This window comes from Mesoplodon mirus, assembly GCF_964341445.2.
Source record: "Mesoplodon mirus genome assembly, chromosome: 2".
In the NCBI taxonomy this organism is placed as follows: domain Eukaryota; kingdom Metazoa; phylum Chordata; class Mammalia; order Artiodactyla; family Ziphiidae; genus Mesoplodon; species Mesoplodon mirus.
In genome coordinates, this window is record NC_138977.1 from 222,928,315 (window position 1) to 222,947,446 (window position 19,132).

Sequence of the window (19,132 nt, forward strand, 5' to 3'; positions counted from 1 at the left end):
CCACTGTTGTGGCCTCTCCCGTTGCAGAGCACAGGCTTCGGAGGCACAGGCTCAGCGGCCATGGCTCACGGGCCCAGCCGCTCCGCGGCATGCGGGATCCTCCCGGACCGGGGCACAAACCCGTGTCCCCTGCATCGGCAGGCGGACCCTCAACCACTGCGCCACCAGGGAAGCCCCACGTTTAAGTTAATTATCGATATGTATGTTCCTATGACCATTTTCTTAATTGTTTTGGGTTTGTTTTTGCAGGTCTTTTTCTTCTCTTGTGTTTCCCACTTAGAGAAGTTCCTTTAGCATTTGTTGCAGAGCTGGTTTGGTGGTGCTCAATTCTCTTAGCTTTTGCTTGTCTGTAAAGCTTTTGATTTCTCCATCGAATCTGAATGAGATCCTTGCTGGGTAGAGTAATCTTGGTTGTACATTCTTCCCTTTCATCATTTTAAGTATATCATGCCACTCCCTTCTGGCTTGTAGAGTTTCTGCTGAGAAATCAGCTGCTAACTTTATGGGAGTTCCCTTGTATGTTATTTGTCGTTTTTCCCTTGCTGCTTTCAATAATTTTTCTTTGGCTTTAATTTTTGCCTATTTGATTACTATGTGTCTTGGCGTGTTTCTCCTTTGGTTTATCCTGTATGGGACTTGCAGCACTTCCTGGACTTGGGTGGCTATTTCCTTTCCCATGTTAGGGAAGTTTTCAACTATAATCTCTTCAAATATTTTCTCTGGTCCTTTCTCTCTCTCTTCTCCTTCTGGGACCGCTATAATGCGCATGTTGTTCCGTTTCACGTTGTCCCAGACGTTTCTTAGGCTGTCTTCATTTCTTCTCATTCTTTTTGCTTTATTCTGTTCTACAGCAGTGAATTCCACCATTCTGTCTTCCAGGTCACTTATCCGTTCTTCTGCCTCAGGTATTCTGCTATTGATTCCTTCCAGTGTAGTTTTCATTTCACTTATTGTATTGTTCATCTCTGTTCTTTAATTCTTCTAGGTCTTTGTTAAACATTTCTTGCATCTTCACGATCTTTGCCTCCATTCTTTTTCCGAGGTCCTGGATCATCTTCACTATCATTATTCTGAATTCCTTTTCTGGAAGGTTGCCTATCTCCACTTCATTTAGTTGTTTTTCTGGGGTTTTATCTTTTCCTTCATCTGGTACATAGCCCTCTGCCTTTTCATCTTGTCTATCTTTCTGTGAATGTGGTTTTTGTTCCACAGGCTGCAGGACTGTAGTTCTTCTTGCTTCTGCTCTGATACTGTCCTTTTTTTAAAAGCCATTCTAGTGTCTGTATCACACCTCGTTGTGATTTTAATCTGTATTTACTTGATGACTAATGATAAAGAGCACTTTTTCTTATGTTTATTGGCCATGATATTGCTCCATAACCATAGCAGGGCTCCAGCCACACTGGCTTTGCTTTAGTTCCTCAAATATATCATATTCTCTCCACCACAGGGCCTTTGCACACACTGTTCCGTTCAACCTGGAATTCTCTCCTATCCCCTCTGCCAACTCTTCATCTGATAAACTCTTAACTTCTAATCCTGCTTCAAATCTTGTAGCCCATCCCCAGGAAAGCCTTCCAGATTTCTAGATTGAGGCAGGTTTGTTGGGCATAGAGAACCATGGTGTTATGGGTTGGATTATGTCCTCCAAAAAGATATGTTCAAGCCCTAATCCCTGGAACCTCAGAATGTGAATTTATTTGGGAATAGGGTTGTTGCAGACGAAATTAGTTAGGCAATGATAAGGGCCGTAAACCCAATGACTGGTGTCCTTATAAGAAGGGGAAATCTGGATACCGAGACAGACATACAGAGAGGAAAGATGATGTAGGAGCACACAGGGAGACCGCCCATGACCACAGAGGCAGAGACTAGAGTGATGCCACTACAAGCCAAGGAACATCCTGGGCCACATGGGGACCAGAAGGTGGAAAAGGCAAGGGAGGATCCTTTCCTCACAGCCTCAGAGGGAGCTCAGACCTACAAACACTTTGATTCCAGACTTTCAGCCTCTGAATTGTGAGAGAATAAATTCCTGTTGCTTTAAGCTGCCCAGTTTGTGACACTTTGCTATGGAGGCCCCAGGAAACTAATGCCCCTTGTCCTCTCCTTCTGCGTATGCATTACAGGTTGTAATTGGGCATTCACCTGTGAGATTTTTTAAAAAAATAATTTCATTTCCCCATTACATTATCCAAGGCCATAAAAACATTGGAGGAGGCATCCTTGACTCCTCTTTTTGTCACACCCTCTTCCAAACTTCATCCACTTCAACACAAAAGCCTACTTTCAAAATATCCAACATCCAACCACTTCTCACCACCTCCACACTCCTGTCTTGGCCGCAGCCAGCACCTCTTGTCGGGGATGCTGAGGTCACACCCTGCCACACCAGCCTTCTGCTGCTCCTTGGCAACTGGTAATGCCTGGCCTGCTGTCGGCGCAGGACACTCAGGCCACTCCCGCTGCCCAGATGCTCCTCCCACAGCTACTTGAGCCCCTGCTGATCCTTAAGCCAACTTGGCACAGATATTACCTCCCAAAGGCCCAGACCTTGATCACCTTTAACTATAACCTGCCCCTTCCCCAGAGCCGGCCCTCCTGACCCCAGTGTCGGCTACAGGTTTGTTTTTCTTTTCTCCGACACACTTATCACCTTCTAACATTCTATAAAAATTTTATTACTTTTCTTGCTTTTATGTGCCTCCCTCCCGCTAGACCGTAAGCTCTCAGATGGCAAGGACCTCTGTCTGTTTTGGTCACTGAGGCATCCCAAGCATCTAGGACAGGGCCCAGTACACAGGAGGTCCTCCATAAACATTTGCTAAAAGATCAGGGACTGTTTCTGGTTTTGCTCATCATCGTCTCCCCAGGACTTGTGATCTTTAGTGCCTGCCTAGCACCAATAAGGTCCCCAGGAGGTGGGGTTTTTAACGAAATGAATGAATACAAGGAAGAATCTGTTCTGATCTTTCTTTCCCTCCTCCCTTCCACACAAGTCTTCTCTGCTTATGCAGTGTGTGCTGTGTTCACTGGAGCCCTAGCTCAGGATGACCTGCACCCCTGACTCTTAACGGTACACGTCCAGGAGACAGTCTGGCTAGCCTGCGTGTGGCTGGGCAGACAGCCCAGAGGGCCCATCCCCACGAGGCACCATTTGAGAAGGCACAGTTGGGTTGTGCCAACTGAATGGACACGAGGTCCCATGGGGGTGGCTGCTGACACCCCTCAGACATCTCTGGGTCCTGCCAGGATGTGGGCCTGGAAGGTACTAGGGGATGCAGAAGCCAGTGGTCAAGGAGACGAGTCAGAAGGTGGGGTGCCGGGGGAAACCACAAGCTAGTGAATACACTGAACCTTCTCGTGGGCACCTGAGATGCACCGAAAGGAGCACGGAAAACCCTACAGCTGGAGAACTTCAATCTGAGCCTCAGCTCTGCACTTACTGGCTGTCAGGTTAGGGCAGGTCAGTGAGCCTCTGACTTCAATTCCTTTTCTCTCAACCAGAGTTTCCCTCTGAATATGCTGAAGATGAAATGAAATATTAATTTAATGAAATTTAGTAAAATAGTAAAGAAAAATCCACATGGCAAGCGGAATGGAGTCCACTTCTGCACCAGGGAGTCGGTGCTTCCAGAATGGCCTGGGATCCAAAGGTCAGGCGTCTCTGCTACTCGGGGCTCCCTTGTCCTCGGCGCCCTGCTCTGTTCCTAGTTCTCACCACACCCGCGTTCACGATGCCTCCGAGAATGAGACCAGCACATCAACCTCATTATGGCAAATTCTCACTTTGAACTTTCCAAAAGTCATGATTTAAAATACTCACTCCTGCTATTCCCATAAAAATCCTAATACCCCAAATTCCAACATCTTGGCATCCAAACACTGTGTTCCAGACTGTTTCTTGAAGCCAGATGCGGAATGAAATCCCTTTATCGGAACAAGCACGACATTCCTGGGTTTGGAAACTATCCCCACTGTGATGATTTCTGCCTCTGCAGCACCCAGCACATAAACAGCCCCCAGTGAGGGCTTGTCGAGTCAGAGCAAGGGTTTGTGCAGCCAGAAAGAAATGGGAGGCTGACAGGCAGAGAACTGGGATGGTGTGAAGGAACAGACAGGCTCTGGGGTCAGAAGACCTTGGATGCAGATGATTCCAGCAACAGGCAGGAGTGGGGGAGTGCGGGGTGACGCCTGAGAAAACCGTGCTGCCCTGAGTGGTCCCCATACACTTCCCACCCAGATAAACGTGGGGTACCAGGTGTCTCAGGGCCAAAGAGGACAAGGGGACAGATGTGTGGGATGTGCCCATGCCCGTGAACTTCGACATCAGGATAAAACTTGGTTCAATGTTCTATAACCGACTCCCTGTGGGTATATCTGAAGCCGCGGGCGTTGGCCATCTTCATGGCTTACACCTCATTTCAGGTAAAAAGATGATCAGGTCATTGGCAGTGGATTCTAATACCAGCATCCAGGTGCTCTGTAGAATTTATTGAATGGAATGACTTACAAGTGGAGCTGTGTTTCGTTCCAGTGGTGCTGAGAAATGGTTCAGACAGATGCTATTATTATAACCAGACATTTCCTCATCAAAGAGGGCTAACACACGTGAGACAAGTCATGGGCCACGGAGAGTCAAATAATGGTGACCAGGCATTGCAAAGACATCTGCAGGTGTTAATACCCCATGTTTTTTCTTGCAACCTCAAAACACCAGCTCTTTCTTTAAAACTCTGATCAGAATATCAACTCTCTTACATTCCCGATGATAGGCAGGAATCACGGTGACATCCTGAGGTCCAGCCAGGCTCTCAGTATTTCATTTTTTCCGGTCACATGTCAGGCTTATACTTACCATAACGTTAGAGTCTTAAGAATGAAATCGAAACCCAGCCCTTTGAAATGGCAAGTGCTGCTATAAGCTGCTCAAGCTCTGCAGCTAAGGGAGCATCCAACATCACAATGGTGGTGGGATAAATCACTCAGAGAGTAGTGCTGTCTCTGACTCCACCTTGCTGAGTTTATGAGCCACAGAAAATCTCTCAGGGTCCTTAGAGGATTCTGCTGGGACAGGAGAGGTGATGAGCTGTCCGTAAATGACCCACCTGAATACAGGAGTACCTCCTAAAACCAATCAAAGGCAAACGCTCCAAGTGTGATTTTAGAGGTCATTACTGAAACTTTCTCTCTGAGACCTGGAATGTTCATTTCCAAGCTGCCTGTGACTGGTCCCAGAGCAGAAGAAGCCAATGATTGTTTCTAAATGCGATCACAGCCTCACAAGTGAGTTAGTATAAAAGGATCCTGGGCACACTGGCAGAATAATCCTAAGTGAAAGGACAAACCTTTGCTACCCTGGTGAACTGGACGTCTCCCTTGAATTCCTGAAGATCTCTCTTGTGCCAGTGTGCCAATGAAACGTAAACCAGGGCTTCTCCTCCAAGCCGATATTATTAAATTGACACAAGCAAAACTCCACTTGCAAAAAAGAGAAGTTATAAGTTGACTTATAAGGTGCTTTTAGTCTTTCAAAGTCTTATGCCTTAGCACAGGGGAGATCAGCTCAGTGCTTTGTGACCACCTAGAGGGGTGGGATAGAGAGGGTGGGAGGGAGGGAGACGCAAGAGGGAAGAGATATGGGAACATATGTATATGTATAACTGATTCACTTTGTTATAAAGCAGAAACTAACACACCATTGTAAAGCAATTATACTCCAATAAAGATGTAAAAAAAAAAAAAAGTCTTATGCTTAAAATGAGGACAAAGACTGCTATAGACTGAATACTTGTGCCCCCTCAGTATTCATAGGTTGAGACCTAATCTCCAAGGTGATGGTATTAGGATGTGGGCCCTTTGGGAGGTGGTTAGCTTAGGAGGGTGGAGCCCTCTTGAATGAGATTAATGCTCTTATAAAAGAGACCCCCGCAGAGCTCCCTCACCCCTTCCACCATGTGAGGACAAAGGAGAAGATAGTCATCTATGAACCAGGAAGCAGGCCCTCACCAGACTCCGAATTGGCCAGCACCTTGATCTTGGACTTTCCAGCCACCAGAACTGTGAGAAATAAATCTGTGTTGCTCATAAGCCACCCAGTCTAAGGCATTCTTTTATAGCATCCCCCAATGGACTAACACCGAGACAGGTGTTTCTGCTATAACGTGGCAAATGTAGTTCAGTCAATGCACATCGTCTGCAAAATCTTGCACTTATAAAATCCAAGTTCACAGGAAAAATAAGGTTCAAAATCTATGCAGCTTTGTAATCAGAAGAACAACAACAATAACAAAAATCAATCAATTCCAAAAAAATCACTACTGGTAAGGAGACACGTGACATTGATTTAAAACAATTTTTTTAATACAGCTGTCATGATAGAATTTGACCTTAAAAAACCACAGTTAAGGCAGGATGGTGGAAGGGGGTGGAAGGAAGAATGGAGGCTGCTGGGTTGTGAGCAAATGGGCAAAGGACCTGAGCGGTAAGCATCCTAGGACAGGGCACGTGGCCACCCTCAGCCAGAGCACTGCAGAGGGATGAGCACCCTGGACAGGACTGAGCTCTTCGGAGGCTTCTGCCCGCAGCTGTGTTGATGGTCCCCTGGGGTCAGGGCTGCTGCCAGGTCCCACAAAACACTGATGTATCAGCAAAAAGGGTACATGAACCAACACGACTTCTGGGCCACAATGACGTCATCCCATACTCGCCAATCACGTAGGAGCAAACTTGCAATAACAAAACACCAGGACGGCCAACCTGCCTGCACCAACCCCATCCACCTCGAGGAGACTTCAAGGCGGCCACGGTGCCCTTCGCATTGCTGCAGCTCCCCAGGAACATCTACGAGGCACATACGTATGTGCAGACACAGTGCTGACACAGTGTGGGAATCTCAAAAAAACAAGATTCACACGACCTGGGGAGGGTGACCCATGAGTAAATCGATGTGAGATAAACGTCAGTGAAGAGACTTGCGCATGGTTTAATAATCATCCGGAGATGCCTAGAACACTTGAGCTGTTGGTTGGGACAGTTTTATGGGGTCGTTTGGAGCAATAGATCCAGCTTTAAAGCAGCTTGGAGTCACATCCTGCCTCTCCTGGGAAATCTTAACAAAGTTCCTCTACCGATCCATGCAGCTGTTTTCTATAAGACAGAAGTAATAATAATAATAGTCCTTGTCTCACGCCAAGGAATAAATGAAATAATGCAGGTAAAGCATTCAGCACAGCACCAGTAACTATCAGAGCTGCTTCCAGCTCTCCTTCTGCTGGAGACGGAGGCATCTGGAGGAAAGGGAATGAACAGGAGCTTTTCTTCTTGGCTCTGTAAGGGCCGTACAGTTCCGGTACATAAAGGGCACTTTGCAATGGTCGGGTGAGTGAATGGATTTTAATGGGCACGAACATGGCATTTGAGAATTGCTGAGGATGACTCTCTTTCTTCCTCCTTTTGATCCTCACATTCTGAGAAGTTAGCAAAGGTGAGCATCTTGCCTAAAGCCTCTCAGCTCGTTAGAAGGAGGACAAGGGAGTAGGCCGAGCCTGAGTTCTGGGTGGACCACAATCATGCCTGCAGAGCCTGACCAGCAAAGGGCTGGACTGACCTCGCTCACATCCTGCACTAAATGCATTTAAATACGGTTCCTAGGGCTTCCCTGGTGGCGCAGTGGTTGAGAGTCCGCCTGCGGATGCAGGGGACACGGGTTCGTGCCCCGGTCTGGGAAGATCCCACATGCCGTGGAGCGGCTGAGCCCGTGAGCCATGGCCGCTGAGCCTGCGCGTCCGGAGCCTGTGCTCCGCAACGGGAGAGGCCACAACAGTGAGAGGCCCGCGTACCGCTAAACAAACAAACAAACAAATAAATAAATAAATACTGTTTCTAATTCCAATACCTTGCTGTTTCTCACACATAAAATTCCATTAGCTTGACAAGACTACCAAATACTCAGATGTGAGACAAGATGTAGTTATGTTTAAACTGCATTCAAACTGCATGTGTGGGAAGATGCATTTTGGGGTACCTGTGGCAGTGGAATCACACTTCACGTGGCACCAATTCTGGAAAGTGGGACCCAACAACGGGTGTCCTTAAAGCTACCGAACACTTTAAGCAGAGGAGTGAGAAATTCCAGTAAATGTTTTAAAATTATAAATCATCTAATTTCACTGCTCAAGGAATCCTGTGAGTGCTTGGGACTCCCATGTTTCTGATGAGGCAGCTAAGGCTCAGAGACGTGAGATAATTGTTCCAAAAGTCCTGAAATCTAGATGTGTCAAGGTCAAGGTCTGAACTCAGCCTGCCTGACTGGACTGCATGCGGCGTGTCCACTCTGCCCATGGGATTCCCAACTGGAAGCACGTGACTCCCATCCTCTGCCCCCGGCCCACATATTTAGGACTAACTAATCCTCTTTCATAAAGGATAACTTCATTTCTAGAGAAAGAATCCAAGGCCTCAGATGACAGATCCACTAAGTAATGCAGGAAGCAGGCCTGTAGACATTTGGATGTAGCCCTGCTCAGGTCTGACTTTATTTACTTGGAGGACTGCAGCCCATGATAGATGCTAGAGGCACTCGGATTAACAGCAGGTACTCCTGTCTGCACTTTGAGAGTGCATCCTCGGGTAAAACAGTGCCCAGCTGTACACATCCAAATGTTTCTTAACAGCTGTTATTAAAAAGGAAGAAGAACAAATATTTTTAAACCAACTTTACATTTTATGAAAGTTCGTTCTGAAAACGTTCTACCTGCATTCTTCTGAACTGAAAAGTGGTTTTGGTTGAGTGGTCTGAAAGTCTATTTGATGCGGTCAAGAGGAGGGAAGAGATGCTTGGAGTCGGAGCTCTGCTCAGATGTTCCCCTGCTGAGCCCAGGGGCTCCCTGGGAAGGGGTCTCATCCACTCTTGTCCAGTCCTCAGCACAGCGGCTGCCCGCAGCACGTTTACAGTGACAGCTGGGGGAATGAGTCGTCAGCTCTGCCGCTTGGAAGCCGTGAGCCTTGAGTGCAGCCTTGACGACTCCACGTCGTGAGCATGAAAGGACTACCTTCCTCCCCGGAGGCTCGCTGAGACGGCGCATGTGCCAAAGGGCTTGGAAACCACACAGTCATGGATCAGGTGGGGAAAGAAACTAAAATATTAGGGGACCACATTCTTGGAGAACCACAAAGGATGGCATGGGATCAAACGCCAACCTGAGAAGGGGAGGATCAGCTGGAACCAGAGCAGGAGGGAAAAGGCACCCGAGATGCGCTGGCAGAAAAACAACCCCCTCCCCCAACAAAGATGTCACGTGCTAATCCTAGAACCCGTGAGCACTCGAAGTTATGTGACAAAGGGGAATGAAGGTTGCAGACGTAGTTAACGTTGCTTGCGATGGGGAGATGGTCCCGGACTCTCCAGGTGGGCTCAATGTACTCATAAGAGTCCTTAAAAGCGGAAGAGGGAGGCAGAAGAGAGAACCAGAGAGGTGGCAGCCTGAGGTCTCAACCTGCTATCGCTGGCTTAGAAGAACAAGGAATGTGGGTGCCTCTAGAAGCTGGAACAGGGTAAGAAACGATTCTCCCTGAGAACCTCCAGAAAGAACACAGCCCGGCCGACACCTCGACTGGAGCCCAACGAGCCGTCTATCCTCCAGAACTGTAAGGGGGATAAACCTGTGCTGCATAAGTGGCTACATTTATGACAAGTTGTGAGAGCAGCACAAGGACGTGATGTCATGGCTGAACCAGGGTTTACACTGCTTGGGCAAAGTGGACGGAGGGGACGTTGCAGGTCGGGGACCTGCTTGGGAAAAGGCCTGCAGCCAGGAAGCGCACGGTGCACGGAGGGAGCCTGGAGGAGCCCACCTTCCAGAAGCAGGACCTTGACAGCACCGAGGGCCAAGGTTACGGAGGCCTTTGAGCCTCAGGGAGGGAGGCCAGACACGATGAGTGCCACGAAGGGTTTGACCTGGCGGAACACAACGGAAGGAGCCACAGAACAGCCTGGAAGAAGCAAGTGTGGCAGAGGTGAGAAGCATCAGCAGGGAAGCAAGAGAGGACAAAGGCCACTGCCGGCCCACGGCCGCAGCAGTTCAGCCTTCTCTCCCGCCCTTTTCTCACAGATCCATCACATGGAGGTGACCTGATCTGGGCCCAGGAAGCAGCAGCATCCTTTTTACTAACTAGTCTCTGGGGAAGACACGTATCCTGAGTCTCAGGGCTCATTCTCTAAAATGCGGATTCTGCAGCAAGGCCCTCCCCACCGTGAGAATTAGAGCTAATTCGTGTTAAATGCCAGGCACGGGGCCTGCCCCGAGCTCAATGAACCATCGCTGTGTCTGTGGCCAGAGCAACTAGCCCTGCAGTCAGAATCCTTCCCATGGCGCCGGAGCCTGTACCTGGATGTTGAGTCTCCCCCGATGCGCCCCCAGGCCGTAGCGCTTCGAAGTGGACGCGTGGAGCTGGAAGTCTGTGATTTTTAAGGTTTCCAGACCAAGAGGCGGGCAACCTGGAAAGGACAATGCTTATTAAAAACAAGGGCAGATGTTGACAGAAATGAACTTCTGGTTTTCTAAATCTGGCCACGTGCTTCTCTGTCTTCCCCCTGAACTCCTGCTCAGCACGGCAGCCCCACTCGCTGGTATGCGCAGCGTTTCCGGACCAACACTGTCGATTCAACTGTTGACATTATGCCAGTTTTCCTTCTTGTCGGCATTTCCTTTCTGGGTGTTTCTGCCCTGATATTCCTTCTGTCTGATGCTGTCCATGCTACTGTCTGAGGCTGTTTCCAATTAAGGATCCTTCCGCAGTGTGACTCAGCCAGGGAGCGTTACTGGTTAGAAATTTCAGAACGATTCCATGGCTGAGCTCTGCAAACTCATCAGAACGTGTTGATTTTGCTTCAGCAACACTTGCCTTTGTATTGTGAATACTAATGAGCAGAGCAACAGAAAAACACAAACAAACAAACAAACAAAAACTATTGTCTTCCATTCCTGGCAAAACTGGTAATTTTGAGAATGGCTACTCAACACAGTTTTGTCCAAGCTGCCCCTGGAATAAGACGCTGCCACTTGGGCAGACCCTTGGCCATCATCCCAATCCAGCCCATCGCCCCTACGGATAAGAGCTTTAACAGCAGCCCTGGGGCTGGAGCCCAGGCCTCCTGACTCCTGGGCTGCTATTCTCACCACCCACCCTACCATGGGGCTGGAAATCTCCAAGTGATGCTATCTTCTTCAAATCTGGCCCTGGAGAAAGAAAACAAACACTGGGAGGAGAAGTGAACAAAATCGACTTCTGTGAAAAATCCCTAATGTAACAGAGACAAATTTTAAAAGCCCTGTGGGTCACTGCTGAGACGAAGTGCCCCTGGGGATCCCTGGGATACCTGGGGACGTGAGTGTGCCTGTCCATCCATAACAAACCCCTGCAGGGAAAAAGCCCTTCTGGTCCTGGGAGGCTGGAGGAGCCTGGTGAAACAGTGCCCGCAGGGCATGCTCTGTGGGCACCAGGTAGAAAGTCTGTCCAGGTGCTGCAGCCAGAGGAATTCAGACCTGCCAGGACCTGAGAGCCATCAAGTCCTCCCCTTGAGTTCTCAGAAGAGGAAACCGAGGCCCCGAGACTTGAGGTGAACCACCCAAGGCGTCCCTGCCAGCGGCAGAGTCACGCCTCAGATCCCAGTCTCCAGATTCTCAGCTCCGGGCTTTCAAACGATGCCACGCTCTCCCCTGCCCACATCTGCCAGGAGGCTGCCTGTACTAGCACAGGGAAGCAGATGTACTGGTGCCCAGCGTGGTAAAGAGCACAAGAGAGGAGGTGACAGTTCCACTGGCACCGGCCTGATGCTGCCCCAGGATCCGGAAGCCTTCAGGTGGCCTCGTGATCATTCTCAAGATTTTTGGCAGGTCTACTCAATGTCCAAAATAAGCAAAATAAGCTGCCTCTCCTCCTTGGACTCACCCGCAATGTAGAACAATACCACATGGGAAGGAAAATGACACAGGATGATTAAGAAACCTGGCCAGCTCTCGAGGCCACCTCTTTTTTTTTTTTTTTTTTTGCGGTACGCGGGCCTCTCACTATTGTGGCCTCTCCCGTTGCGGAGCACAGGCTCCGGATGCGCAGGCTCAGCAGCCATGGCTCACGGGCCCAGCCGCTCTGCGGCATGTGGGATCCTCCCGGACCGGGGCACGAACCCACGTCCCCTGCATCGGCAGGCGGACTCTCCACCACTGTGCCACTAGGGAAGCCCGAGGCCACCTCTTGGTCCTTGAGGGGCCATCTGCAGAACTTCAGCCACTCAGCTGCTGCCTGGACTTTGACACAGTGGGGGACTCCTGCTACCATAGCCCCAAAGGCAGTAAGCCTAACAAAACCCACAGAATGAATGAGCCGTCTCAAGGAAACCTCCGTATCTTCAAAACAGGAACTCCAGAAGGGCAGAGAGGATAGGAAGCAGACAAGCGGCCCCATCCCAGCCACAATTCCCGCCTTGTCCATGACTTCCAGGAGATAAGAGACAATCACACTAACACGAGGCTTCTCACTGGCAACTCCTGCACCCAAGGGCTGAGGGAAAGAAATGAGAATCTAGAGCCCACTATCTGTCAACAGTCAAAAGGACATCTTCAGACAACTGCTTAGAAGATTTACCCCACTCCCATCATAACCTCAGATGCTTACTGAAAATACTGCTGGAATAATGTGCCCCCCACACACAGACACACACACACACACACACACACCCCACATGGTACAATAAGAGCTGAGTGTTCTGTGCAGTGACTCCCCCCAAAAGGGCCCAGTGCACTCTACCTGCCAAAGAACTCCAAAAGCAATGCAAAGTTGAAGCAAGAAGCGAGAATTCCTTTGGTTTTAAATTCTCAAAGATACATCCGGCCCCTGTCCAGAGAGCAGTCAGTCATGACACCGTCTCCCAACAGGCAGGACTTTTCTCCATCTTTAGAAAATATTACTCAGGAAGCCAGGGGTGCTGCTTCGAGGATCAAATAAATGGAGGAGACACAAGTGTTTCGAAGCTTAATTTAAATCTCCACAATCAGAAAGTCAAAAGGCCAGGCAGAGTGATCGCAGTATCACTGGAGCGTGATACGTTGGTATTATAATCAAGATTATAATGTCAATTGAGGAGATAATTACTAGGTTGAAGGAGTGCTTGGAGTCAATGGGAAGCTCACTCCCAGCTCTTCACCCCTCCCCTGTGTTCTGAGTCCCCAGCCAGGCTGCACTGAGGTCGTAGCTCTGGCAGTAACTCAGCCAGGACTCAGCCCCTGGGCCAAGCTGTTCCAGCAGCAGCCCCTGAAGAGCCCTCGAGGCAGCTCCCTGTTCCTCCTGCAAAAACAAACAAAACCCTTTCTCATCAAATCACATTTTTGTTATCTCTAAGAGGAAAAAGACTCTAATCCTGAGAAGCATGTGGGTGAGGAGAACATGAAAAAAAATGTGTGAAAAGAACACTTCAGGAAAATATTAATTAGAGATGGGAGATGTGTCATAATTTGGAGGAAAGCCTGACAGTCGCCTAAGATGACTCGACGTTCCTCTTCCAGGCAGCGTGGCTCCTGAGAACACGCTGTGCTGAGCGGGGCACTGCTTCCCAGGCCTGAGCTCTGTTCCCAGGATGTGCGCAAAAAGGGGACCCCCCGCCTCATTCCACACCTCCCCTTCGACAAGTGCGTACAGGCACACACACGTTTAATGAAATCTGTCCCTGGCTAAAATTCTCTGCATTGCAGCCACTTTACTAAATGGACGTTAGCACTATGGCATATATTTATTATTCTCACCACCATCAATTACCACATGCGCATACCAGCTCTGTAACAAATCAGGAGTGCTCAGGGCATTTAATTTTGTGACCTATAAGTGACGGAGCACAGTCAGACTAGAGTGTATAAGTTGGAATTCTGAATCAGGAGTATCAATCCCAACACCCTCAATGCCCTAAATCTGTCTGCAGGGGAGGCTGTTATGAGAGTCAAGAGAATCATTTTAAAAGGTTTGGGGAGGGCTTCCCTGGTGGCGCAGTGGTTGAGAGTCCGCCTGCCGATGCAGGGGACGCAGGTTCGCGTCCCGGTCCAGGAAGATCCCACATGCCGTGGGGCGGCTGGGCCCGTGAGCCATGGCCGCTGAGCCTGTGCGTCCAGAGCCTATGCTCCGCAACAGGAGAGAGGCCACAACAGTGAGAGGCCCACATACCGCAAAAAAAAAAAAAAAGGTTTGGGGAGCAATGCAAGCAACTACCATGAGCCAGACCCTCTGAAGACACTTTGTCACTTAATCTTCACAAGAACCGTGAGGGATGGGCATTAGCATCCCCATGTTACACATGAACAAAGACTCAAAGAGGCTTACAAAGAGTTAAGCAGCTCCTAAGTATCTGAGTTAGAATTTGAAAAGTGTGACATAAAATCCCAGGCACAGTCTTTATGCCACCTCCCTTTGACTTGAAAACTCAACAGTGTGGTGCAAATGCAAGTTGCATGGTGGCATTTGGGGTCACAGGGAAGACAGGAAGTGAGGCTGGGACGGGGGTCACCAGTTGGCAGAGGGGAGCTCAGAGTCCAAGGTCTTCTGGCCTGCTGTGAAGTCTTCTGGAAACAGAGCAAAGAATTCTCCAAGGCCTAGAGAGCACTGCCAGGGGCAAGCTCACAGCCATCCTGAACTTTTGCTTTCATGGTCGCCTATAAACCGAATAAGTCTTAGAACATTCTTTCCTTCGCCTTTCTGAACTTGACATTCCCTTGGATCATCGAGAGTGTGAGGGCCCTTCCTGGTGCACTGGAGAGTGTCTGCAGTGGCTCTTTGCCCATCTCAGAAGTCGCTGGCTTCCCAGAGGGCACGCCTCCCTTGGGGTCTTGCAAAGGAGCTAATCCCAGCCTTATCTAATCACCCTTGGAAAGCTCCTCCCTCACTTCTGGACTCCTTCAAGCAGCAGTTCTCACCCTGACCCAACCTCAGAATCTTCTGGAGAGAAAAAAAAAAAAAGATGCCTAGAACCCCTCCCCAGACACTCTGATCCATGGAACTGCAGAGGGGCCCAGGCCCTAGTCTAAGGCTCCCAAGTGAATCTTCTGAGACCCTGGTTGGCTGGTGTCCCTTACCTGTAACGCTACACAAACTTGGGATTCTCTTTCCCAGGCCCCAGGGGGTCAGGCAGAGGAAACTCTCAGGGAGCTGGGTATCAGCCCACGCTGGTGGAAGCCACTCATGCCTGGAGCCTGCCAGACCCTCGTGTAATCTAAAAACTCCAACCTCAGATCAGTGGTGGCCTCACATGCAAAGCCTCCAGAGACTTCATCCCTCAACACCCACCCCTGTCATCCTACCCACCCCAACCTAAGAAAAGTACAGACCACACTGTGAATGTCCCAGGGCAGCAACCATGAGTTCTCATCATTGAAGTCCCAAAGCCCAAATCGGTGCTTCCGTGTGAATGAATGAATGAATTTGTAATACAATCCAATATAACTAATAATCACTATGTCTGCATCGTCATGGAAAATTAAGTCTGTTCTTTACATATCGCTTATAAAGCCAAAAAAGGAATAATTGGTTCAAAATAGCACTTCTCGGGCTTCCCTGGTGGTACAGTTGTTGAGAGTCCGCCTGCCAATGCAGGGGACACGGGTTCGTGCCCCAGTCCGGGAAGATCCCACATGCTGCGGAGCGGCTGGGCCCGTGAGCCATGGCCGCTGATCCTGCGCGTCCGGAGCCTGTGCTCCGCAACGGGAGAGGCCACAACAGTGAGAGGCCCGCGTACTACAAAAAAAAAAAAAAATAGCACTTCTCAAACCTCAATCCCTTGCTTATCATCTCCATGAATTTTTCCAGGCACTATTGCTTAATTGATTACTATTACTTAATTTTTATTTAAGTCAAGTAATTTCAATGGAAATATGTTAATGTCAAAAGAAATCTTATTACTAGAAGATAACACAGAAAAATATATTCATGATCTTGGGGTAGGTTAAAAAAAAGCTTAAACGTGAAACAAAAATACTAAAGGAAAATATTGATGAATGGTCTATATTAAATTTAAGAAGATCTCTTACTCTAGAGACACAATTGCTAGAATGAAAGGTAAGCCAGAGTGCGAGAAGGTATTTACCATGCATATTAATAACAAAGAACTCACATCCCCAATATTTTTAAGAAAAGCAGACAAACAAACAAAACCATCCTATAAATCAATAAGAAGAACAATGAGCAAAAGAGCTGAAGAGGCATTTACAACAGAAGATGTCGTAATGGTGAGTAAACATGAGTCATTAGCTTTCAGGAAAATGCAAGTTAAGACCACAGCGAGATATCAGTACACACGCATGGGTACGAATACAACTAGAAAGACACAACATCAAATGTTGGTGAGGAAGTGAAACAACACTGCTGGCACAAGTGTGAACTGGTACAACCAATTCGGAAAACTCTCTAGGAGTATGTACTACAGGTCCTCACGCCCTATGCCCCAGCAATTCTACTTCTAGGTATACACGCAACAGAAACACATTCATACAAATGCCAAAAGATTCATGCAAGAATGATCCTAGCAGAACTATATGTAATAGCAAAAAATCGAAAACAATTCAAATGTCCACTAATATGAGAATGAATAAATGGTGGGATAGTCATGCAACAGAAAACTATAAACTAATGAAAATAAGTGAGCCATAGCTCTACACAACATGGATGAATCTCATAAACATAATAATGAGTGAAAGAAATCAGCCACAAAGAGAATACAATGTATGATTCCATGAATATAGGCTCAAAACAGGCAAAAATCATCTCTGACAGTGGTTATCTGTGAGCAGGAACAGGAGGAAGGCCTCAGAGGTTCTGGTCATGTTCTGTTTCTGATCAAAATGACAGTTATAATGGCGCATTCACATTATACGGGAGTGGTGTAGGTGACAACCCAGTAAGTTATATCCTTATGATTTCTAGACTTTTCTGTATGCATGGCACACTTCAATACTAATAATTTTTAACAGGCTTAGTTTTCCCTATTACATCATATTAATACCAAACTAAGTCTACTTATCCAACTCAGAAAGAGTGAAAGAGAATTATGCTGAGGGAATAAAGCCAATCTCAAAAAATTGTATACTGTATGATTCCATTTAGTTAACATTCTTAAAAAACAAAATTATAGAAACAGGACACAGATGAGTGGTTGCCAGAAGTTAGTGACTGGGAAAGGGAGGGTGTGGCTATACAGGGGTAGCCCCAGGAAGCCTTATGGTGATGGAACTGTCCTGTATCTGTGGTGTTTATTTCCATGGAACTACACGTGCATAGGACCACGTACACACACACATGCACACCCATACACGCACATGCATAACTGGTGGGGTCCGAACATGCTCTGTGGACTGTACCAATGCCAATGGCCTGATTTTGTTATTGTACCAGTTACCCAAAAGGCACTGGAGGAAGCAGACTGAAGGGAGCACAAGACCCATTTGTTTGCAATTTCCCGTGGGTCTATAATTACTTCAAAAGAAAAAGCTTTTTGGGCTCCCCTGGTAGCACAGTGGTTAAGAATCTGCCTGCTAATGCAAGGGACACGGGTTCGAGCCCTAGTCTGGGAAGATCCCACATGCCGCGGAGCAACTAAGCCCGTGCGCCACGAGTACTGAACCTGCACCCTAGAGCCCGTGCGCCACAACTACTGAGCCCGCGTACCACAACTACTGAAGCCTGCGTGCCTAGAGCCTATGCTCCACAACAAGCGAAGCCACCACAGTGAGAAGCCCACGCACCGCAATGGAGAGTAACCCCTGCTCACAGCAACTAGAGAAAGCTGGCGCACAGCAATGACAACCCAACACAGCCAAAAATAAAAACAAACAAATAAATAAATAAATTTATAAAAAAAAAAGAAAAAGTTTTTTTAAGGGATCTTAAAAGGGACAACCTTCTCATAATGTGTTCAGGGTTATTTACCATAATTCATAAAGTCGCCAGTTGTACGGAGGCATCATAGACTTTGGGGAACTCTAGCTTAAAATTTTGCAGCCTCTCCCAAACTCATCCTGAAAAACTATGAAGAGGCAGATAAGTAAAGACTCCCAACAGTGCTTTAACCTAATGCCAGAGGTGGAAGAACATTCACCACATGTGAGTCCAATGGAGACAGCTGGGGAAAAAAATGGAGGTGACCAGAGGAGGGACAGAAAAACCCTTCACCCCTCTTGCATGTCTCCATTTTGAAACCCAGGGTCTGCAGCAACTAGAAAATTGGACATCTATCTCTAAAGCCCAGATGGGGCTTTCTGAGGTGGCTGGGTGCTCACCTCTCCCCCCAGCCAAGTTTCTACAACTGTTTGGATCAGAAGTTCTTGAGACACAGCTGGACAGGAGGTAGGGGGAGGTGTGGCAGTCTGACAGTGTGGAGACAAAAGGAACACTGATAACTGCATATGAAGGTGATTATAGTTCCCCATGAATCCCATCAGATCACAGTGTCTCAGAACCAGCAGTGAGGGAAGGAGTTCGCACCTAAGAAGAGCAATAACGTGTAAAAGATAAAAGGCTGCTAGAAAGTGGAAACTGTACTGGGGGTTTTGCATGTTGACCTGGTCAACATCTGTAGATCTGAGGAAGGGCTTAGACTGTCCCCAGGGGAGAAAATCTGACTCATTCAAAGATAAGTAAAGAACAAAACATTAAAAGAGGTACACCTTCCAAAAGACTCCAAAAGAAATAATGTGATTTGATGTAATAACCAGGAAAATGTTGTTCACCCTACGTATAGTGCAAGAGACATGGCCTCTACTTGCCATGAAAAGGATATGCTGAAAAAAAAAGATAGAAAATATTTAAGATAAGCCAAACATCAAAAAAACTAAAAATCCAAAGACAGAATTAAAACCTACAAGGAAAGATCTATTATTTTTGAACTAAGCTCTTTGCCAATGCAGTAGGGAAAAATAAATAAAAGCCTTGAAACATGGAAAGGAAAAAGAAAACTGTCATTATTTAGTGTACATTGATTCTGTAGCCAAATCCAAGTTAATGTATGAATAAATTTATAATTAATAAGAGTTTATCAAAGTTGCTGGGTATAAAATCAACATTCAAACATCAACTGTACTCCTGTACACTAGCAAAAGAG

At 47.6% G+C, this 19,132-nt stretch overlaps 1 protein-coding gene across 6 annotated transcripts in view; it reads right to left on the reverse strand.

The window, feature by feature from the left end:
• CPXM2 (carboxypeptidase X, M14 family member 2) overlaps nt 1-19,132 on the reverse strand; it is a 128,865-nt gene that overhangs the window by 85,584 nt on the left and 24,149 nt on the right. For all 6 annotated transcript variants that reach the window (XM_082636031.1, XM_082636034.1, XM_082636036.1 and 3 more), the window contains exon 3: nt 10,389-10,498. In XM_082636031.1, the coding sequence (XP_082492157.1) occupies nt 10,389-10,498 (110 nt within the window). The remainder of the gene's footprint in view (nt 1-10,388; nt 10,499-19,132) is intronic.